General features: G+C 48.4%; 1 protein-coding gene across 3 annotated transcripts; it reads right to left on the bottom strand.

Annotated features, from left to right (window-relative positions):
* Window positions 1-2631: 2631 nt before the first annotated feature.
* GPRASP2 (G protein-coupled receptor associated sorting protein 2) lies at window positions 2632-7491 on the bottom strand. 3 transcript variants are annotated; one of them, XM_025046708.1, is made up of 5 exons: window positions 7222-7491; window positions 6618-6685; window positions 6225-6301; window positions 5416-5916; window positions 2632-5379 (listed from the first exon to the last, which is right to left on the bottom strand). In XM_025046708.1, exons 4-5 carry the CDS (start codon window positions 5584-5586, stop codon window positions 2980-2982), a joined length of 2571 nt encoding a protein of 856 aa, XP_024902476.1. In that variant the 5' UTR covers window positions 5587-5916; window positions 6225-6301; window positions 6618-6685; window positions 7222-7491; the 3' UTR covers window positions 2632-2979. The 3 variants fall into 3 exon arrangements, with proteins under 3 accessions (XP_024902476.1, XP_024902468.1, XP_024902473.1); XM_025046700.1 differs by having other exon boundaries at window positions 2632-5916; XM_025046705.1 differs by lacking the exon at window positions 7222-7491 and adding an exon at window positions 7008-7211 and having other exon boundaries at window positions 2632-5916.
* Window positions 7492-7501: the final 10 nt, after the last annotated feature.

The following is a 7501-nucleotide window of genomic DNA, read 5'->3' as shown; positions in this document are numbered from 1 at the left end:
CCCCGCGTCTGCCTCCCCCACCTACGCATGCAAACACGGGCTCAAACAGCGCTGGGTGGGGAGCCTGGGGTTGAGGGGAGGGCTGTTCAGAAGGCAGGAGGGGGCAGGAGGGTCCGAGGCACTTTCTGCCCCCATCTGTTGTCAGCCACCACCTCCCGCGGATGCCATTTCCGGGCCTCGCACCCACCTCGTCTGCCAGCGATCCACTTGTGCCCGTCGCAGGATGACTTCCTGCCTCTCGAGCTCCTGGACAACAGACAGTTCCTGCTAAGACGCTCGCCACTGGCCGCGCGATCGCTTCCTCTACCCAGAAACGCCGGAATTCTGGCCGCCTGAGGGACTAGTTTTCAGGCTAGTGCGGCACTGCGACACAGAAACCCACCCACCCAGCCTCCCTGACGATCTACCACCACTCCACCGCGGCAGTCTGTCAGTCGTCAGGCGCGTGTCCTTCCGGTCTCTCTTCCGTGGGACACACCTCTAGACCCGCCCAAGGGAGAGCGTGGGCACGTGACGCGCTGGCCCACGCGACCACGCAGTCTGCCTGCTGGTCGCAGCCCTGCAGCCCCGGGCGCAGGACCTTCCTGTGCCACTGAGCTGTTTGCCGGCAGAACCTGAAGCTCCTGACCGTGGCGGAGAGAGAGCTGAAGGCAGGCTGGATTTGGAGCCGAGGCGTCCATCCCGAGGCCTGGGCCTTGCTCTGTAGGAGCCCAAGGCTGGCGAGGAACACTCAGTGAGGAGTGTGGAAACGAACTGACTTTGAGTATTCTAAAACTCCGGCGACATTTTGCAACACAGGATCTGTTCTGGAAAATATTGATGGCAAAACGAACGTTGAAAACTCCAGTTTCTACCACTAGGATGATCCCTGTTAACACTTGTGGTTTGTGAGGGGAGGCAAAACAGCTACTTGGCACCATTTCCATAAACCTTGCATACTAGAATGGCCGGGCCGGGGGGCGAGCATGTTGCACTGCCAGAAAAATTACACAAAACTTGGGTAAAGACAACGTAGGTTACTGGATATTATTTCAGTGCAGTGCTGAGCTTCACTTTCTATTGATGGGGCAAATTTTCAACCCCGAGAGGCCGGTGTTAACTCAGATGTTCTGTCCGATAGATATGGAAAGGATTTATGTCCAGTGGGACGGATAACATCTATGGTTACAATTTATTGCCCTGAAGATATTGACCAAGTTTGTATTTAACCCGGCAATGTTATTCTGACTTTTTTCTATGCGTGTATGAAATCGAATATGCATGTATTGAGTATACTGGGTATACTGTATACACACCTATCTCCTTCAACCATTTTCATAACCTTAGTTGTGTTGGAACATCTTTCACACATTCATTTCTAACTTATGTCTCATACTTTTACCTTTTCAAAAATATTAGCAGCATCCTCAGACAAAACAAGTAACATTTTCACCATGTCTAAAAATAACAAAACAGTTCTCACAAGTCTCGATTCCCTCTCCAAGCCAACTCTATCCCTGACTTCTGCAGTTTCTATCTGAGAGTATGGCATGATTTTTTTACTGATTAATGTGGAAAATACACATAAAACCGGTTTCAAGTGTTCAGTTCAGCGGCATTAAGTACATTCACAGTGTCGTCTTACCATCACCACTATCTACTGCCAGAACTTTGTCAGTCACTCCAAAAGGAAATGTTATGATCTTTTGAACTAACAGGTGTGTAAAAAGGTGGCCACCTCTGTAATCAAGAGGCTAATGTAAACTTGGCAACCTCGATCATTTATTTTTCTTTGAAACATTTTATTTAAAAAGCTGTTTTCTTAAGTCTCATTCCTTTCCAACTTTTCTAAGTGGTTTGTGTCTCTAAAAATTCTAACACCCGTAGTTTATTCATTTATATAACTGTTTCCTTCCCGGCATTTACTGATGACTTGAGGCACTAGATAAAAACATATTTTTAAAAAGCCCTGTCTCATTAATTTTTGTATCATCCCAATGTCTGTCTCGGAAAACTTTTTCTAGCATGGTAGATTTTATTCTAGGCTATGGAATATATGAAGTTTCTTAGAAAGCCATTTTGAAATTGCATAGAAATTGTTTATTGACACGCATCTTTAAAATGGGAACCTAATTTTCCATAGGTGTCACATTATGTTCTATTTCACCAGCATGTGTCATTTCATGCCAACAAACAGATCATTTTTAATAGCTGAACGGTATTTCCTCAGTACTTTCCTTGGACTAGGATCGCAAAGAAAATCTTACTAACACCATTTAATTGGTGTGCCGTTTTGCTCTTTCATTCTTCAGGTGGCACTGAAGCAACACCTGCACTCTTGAGTTGTACAATGTGCAGATTTGGCCCACTCAGTTCTCCAAGCTGGCCTCATTCCAGCTGCATCCCTCACTAAACTTCTCACCAATTCCAGGCAGACAGGGTACATCCACGCTACTGCAACAGATTTTCCAATTATACACTTTTCTTCATACCATCATGCTCGCTTCCAAGAATGACCTAATGGTCTGTCTTCAACAACCACAGGAATGAGATTTTCCAATGAGGGCATGTTTGTCATACTACTAATCACCTGTTTGTTAAGTGTGCACAATGTATCTGCACCTGGATTTTAAACTGAAGGAGGGTCACTTCTGCCAATTTTCACACACGACTTTATTGAAAACAGAGACTCGAATAAAAGAACCATATTTAGACAACGAATAGCAGGGTAACTAGCTTACATAGGCGACTCAGTTCATTGGAAGCTCAACACTGAAAAATACTGCAATCTGGACAGCAAGACAGGTATCAACAAATATGTTTTCAGCTCTAATGTTCATTTGGTATCCACAGAACGATCCAGCTCAAACCCACAATCGGACAAAACTGTTAACATCAGCATGGAAAATACAAGTAACAACATAAAACCAGACTGAAAAACAAAGCACTACTCAGGACTCTGGGAACATAAGGCTCATCAGAGGCAGGTGGTTAGTCACATTAGCTTTCTTTCCCTCCCTCAGGATCATTTTGATTGTCTATTTGGGTTTGTAGCTCTTTAGCTAAGTTCTCAAATTCATGGAATGCAGCAATAAGTGGCTCAAGACTGAAATCATCATCAATTAAGGCCATTGTTCCATTTCTTATACTATGACTGATATTCCGAAACATTTTAATAACAATTTGGATATTGTCATTTGACTCTTCTATGTTAAAGAGACCCACAAATATTGATAGAGCTTTGGCACTGAATAGTTTTTTTGCCACCACAGCATTTTCAGACAAATTCAACAGCATTTTCAGAACATGAAATTTTGTTGTTGCATTGCCCGTGACTAATAGGGAGAGAAACCCAGACATAAAATTGGCAACCAGTGTGTGATAGTCAGGAGTTGTAGTGAGGTATCGAAGCAGCCTTAATCCAAGCAGCTGCTCAGGGGAATTCACATTTTGTGCAAGGGTTTCCTCACACACTTGACATATGAATGTCTCAATCATGTTTAGATTTGGATATGGTGGAGCCATGAGAATTATATTTTCCAAAAACCTTGTCCTAACTCGGGAGGAGGGATAATTGAGCAAGGTTTCAATAAGCGAGACAACACCTGAGTCCCGAATGAAATCTCGTGTAAATTGAGACGCACTTCTCATACCCATTGCGATTTTAGATATTTCCTGAATAAAAGGATCTCGAATTTTGTCCATTAACAGAAGGAGTTCTTCAAACTCTCCAGAACCAATTTTAAGCTCACACTGTATGCAGCTGCAGAACCAGCTCTCAGGCTCTGCATTCTCCCTGGTCCTAAGATGCTCCCGAATTTCCCTGACTGACCTGTAGGAGGGTTCATACTGAAATGGGAACTCAGGGTCTGGCTGATTGGCCTGAGGCAAAGATTCCTTATCTCCCCCTTCTGGGGTAAGTTCTGCACTCTGGGGCTTTCCCTCAAGCATTTCAGCGAACGCAGCTGCTGTGTCTTCAGGAATTCTAAAGGGGCTTGGGGATGGGAAGCCAACCAAATAACAAGGACCAGGTTTGAATTCAACAGTGACCTCTTCCCAGGTTTGGGGCCTGGATGATGTATTAAGTTCCTCAGCTGAATCTCTGAACCTGGGACTAGCCTTATACACAGGATTGGGATTTAGGTCAAAGCAGGCCTCATCCCTGTCCCAGAACCAGGATCCAAATATGGCCTCTTCCTCAGATTCTGGCCTGGTCTCTTCTCTGGCCACAGCCCCCAAACTGGACTTTTCCTCCGTCCAGAACAAGGATCCACCAATGGCCCCCTCCTCAGCCTCTGGTGTGGACTCAGGGAGGCCCGAAGCCCCAGCCTCCATACCAGCCTCTTTCTCTGCCCAGAACCAGGACCCAATAATGACTTCCTCCTCAAACCCGGCCTCTCGTTTGACCCTATCACCGTTGTTAACATCCTTCTGGACCCTGGGCTTCAAGACAGTATTAGGCTCTTCCTTGTCTCTGGGCCTGAATCTATTGGCCTCTTCTCCAGGCAAAAACCAGGACTCCTTATAATACTCTTCTTCAGACTCAGGTTCAAAAAAGTCCTCTCTCTTTGTCCTGAGCTTGGACCTAACATTTGCCCCATCCCTGACTCTGGGCCTGAGTAAGTTATGGGTATTTTCTCCAGCCCACAAGCAGAATGGGTTGCCAGACTCCTCCTCAGACCCAGACCAAGAGTCAATATAGGAATCTTGCTTGGATCTGGCCCGAGACCTGGGGTTAGGCTGATGTTTAGCCCTGTGCCTAGACCTGGTATTGGCCTCCTCCCTGGGCCACGATCTGATACTGGCCTCTTCTCCAGTCCAGAAAGAAGACATCGTAGAGGTCTCATCTGCTGACCAGAACCCAGATTCATTAGACGCCTCCTCTCTGGCCCTGGGCCTGGGATAGCACCAAGACCCCGTATTAGTTTCCTCCCCTGATCCAAACCAGGGTTGGATTCCTGACTGACCGTGCGAACCAGAAAAGGTTTCAGCGCCCACACTGACCAGTTCTCTATCTACAGGCAGGGTCATAGGTTTAGCAACTGGCCGAGACTCAGTACTGACCAGAGGCCAGGCTACTGCATTGATCTGGGGCACTCCCTCAGTTTGGGACACTGCCTCAGCCCCAAACTCAGTCTGGGCCCAAGCCTGGGCTTCATCTTTGAGCCTTGCCCCAGGGATTGCCTTGGCCTCCGTTTTAGGACGTGCCCTACCTACTGCCCTGGCCTCGGTTTTGGGCCTTGCCCCAGCCATTGCGTGGGATTCGCTTTTGGGCCTTGCCCCTGTCATTGTCTGGGCCTCAATTCTGGACCTTGCCCCAGTCATCACTTGGGAATCAGTTTTGGGCCTTGCCCCAGCCATCACCTGGGACTCCGTTTTGGGCCTTGCCCCAGCCATCACCTGGGACCCCGTTTTGGGCCTTGCCCCAGCCATCACCTGGGACTCCGTTTTGGGCCTTGCCCCAGCCATCACCTGGGCCTGGGTCCTGACCTTAGGTCTGACCACCATTTGAACTTCGTTCTCCCTCTCAGCCCCACCTCCAACCTCTTCTCCAGCCTTCTTTTCAGGCTTGGCCTGGGCACCAGTTTCAATCTCGGCCCCAGTCATAGTACCAGTTACAGAGCAGATGCGGTTAAATACCAGTACCACAGTCTCAGCCTCCACCACAGACCTGTCACAGTTCTGTATCTTCACACTCTGGTCTTTCAGTGATTCAGGGGATACAGTTGGAAATAAGACTAAGAGTCAATCACCAGTCCAGCACTCAATCAGCCTCCTTCCCAAGAACAGCCTCGGCCAATATCACAGACAGTTCAGAAGAGACACAACCAAGCTGAGGAAGGATGGATGGTTGCCAGGTGGGTGCAGACCTGTTGAAGGTGGTGGTCAGTAGCAATTCCAACACCAACACCACCAGAGATGCCACTGGAGGTGGATCTAGGGACAGAGAAGAAGATGAGGCTTTGAGTCTCTTTGAATTGTCACTCCATGCAGAACCTCACACACAGAGACTGGACCCTGAATTCCTGTTGGGGCTGTTGGGTTATTAGAAAGTCTCCCTGTCACCCTCATTTTGCCCACAGTTGCCACACTACTTGGCCTGCCACAAAACAGGTGTGAGGTTGGTGGGAAAGTGTGTTGGCAACGGGACAGGCTAAGGAGCCCCCAGACTACACCCTAATTAATCCGGGACGTGTGTTGGTCTCCACTACCCCACCCGAAGTTGTACCCACTCTCATACCAACCTGCTCTGATGTGGTGCGATTTCCCCCTTCTTGTTTTGTTCCAGTGGTATTAAGCCCTACAGCAGACGCAGACCATCCTATGGACAAGTAAATAAACAGGAGAATATGGAGTCCGAGTGCTTGGTTGACAGATACTCTGACCCCTGATGAAAACATCTTCCTGTTTAAGGGTCCAATTTGTCTAATGTCTCCTGTCTCCCGACCTCAAATCTTCTCCTCCCGTTCACAGCCCAACCCACACCTACCCTAATATTCCTAATTTCTCCTGCAGGAAATAGACAAGGGATGCTGGGGCAGTATGCAAATCTGACACAGAGTAGGAGAGGCAGATCACAAAGACCTGCCATGATATTATTCTGTAGCTGTCCCCTGCATTTCCCCCTTCCCACCAACCTCCAAAAACTGAGCCAGTTTCTTCCTCCTTTTCCTTCCTTGCAGAAGTGACCGGCCTTACTGTAAGCCTATGGAAAAACAGATGAAAAGATAAAGACAGAAGACCATGGTAATAACTGAGCACTTGGTGGACAGACTAACACCAGTAACGGGACGCCACATGTTATTTATCACCACATAGTCTGCTTGGTAGAATATTCTCGTTTTACTAAGGCCCTCTGTTTTAGGGTTCCAGATAACGACACCTTTTCTTGCTGTCAGAGCCTTCCGGTTGCTCCCTTCTCCATTCTGCGGTTTCACCACTAGGTGCACCGCATCCCTTTGCCTTGCGCAGCATAAATTGGGGGAAGGGCGCCCGCATATTCTCTGAACCACGTTGTGTATTCGTACTTGTAAATGATGACTTCTGTTTCACCCTGGCCTCCAAGCCCGTTTTTTCCTATTCGCAATTTTGGTTGGAAGTAAGCAAGAAGTCGAGGGAAGTGCCTAGAAGCTGGTACAAAGGCATATTTTAGGATTTGTTCCTGGAAGTCTGACCTCTGGTCACAGTCACCTCCAATTCGGGTCTCCAGTCAATGACTAACCACCCCCCATCTCCACACACCTCCAGAAATCCAGGCTATTTTCCTGCTCCAACTTTTCCTCAAGCGGCTCCTCCACTGATGCACCCTGCCGACTGAAATCGCCAACCTACCGCGCAGACAGGAGACTTGGCATCAACCGGGCGCCTGTGGGAAGGGAGATCACCCAGGACGCGGGGCCCAATGGGCCCCTTTCCAGATTCAGGGCCCGGAGCGGCCAACGTGCCCCCACCCTCACGGCGTCCCCCGGCCCAGCTCCCGCTCCGCCATTTCTCCCGCAGCTGCCTGGCCCACAGCCCTCTC

Source organism: Pteropus alecto, unplaced genomic scaffold (assembly GCF_000325575.1).
Source record: "Pteropus alecto unplaced genomic scaffold, ASM32557v1 scaffold151, whole genome shotgun sequence".
NCBI lineage: Eukaryota > Metazoa > Chordata > Mammalia > Chiroptera > Pteropodidae > Pteropus > Pteropus alecto.
The sequence above is the reverse complement of the archived record's forward strand: the minus strand, read 5'-3'. Positions and strand labels throughout refer to the sequence as shown.

What these genes read in the sequence shown, in the direction of transcription:
- GPRASP2 (XM_025046700.1), bottom strand. Translation starts at nt 5,586, where the DNA reads ATGACTGGGGCCGAGATTGAAACTGGTGCCCAGGCCAAGCCTGAAAAG.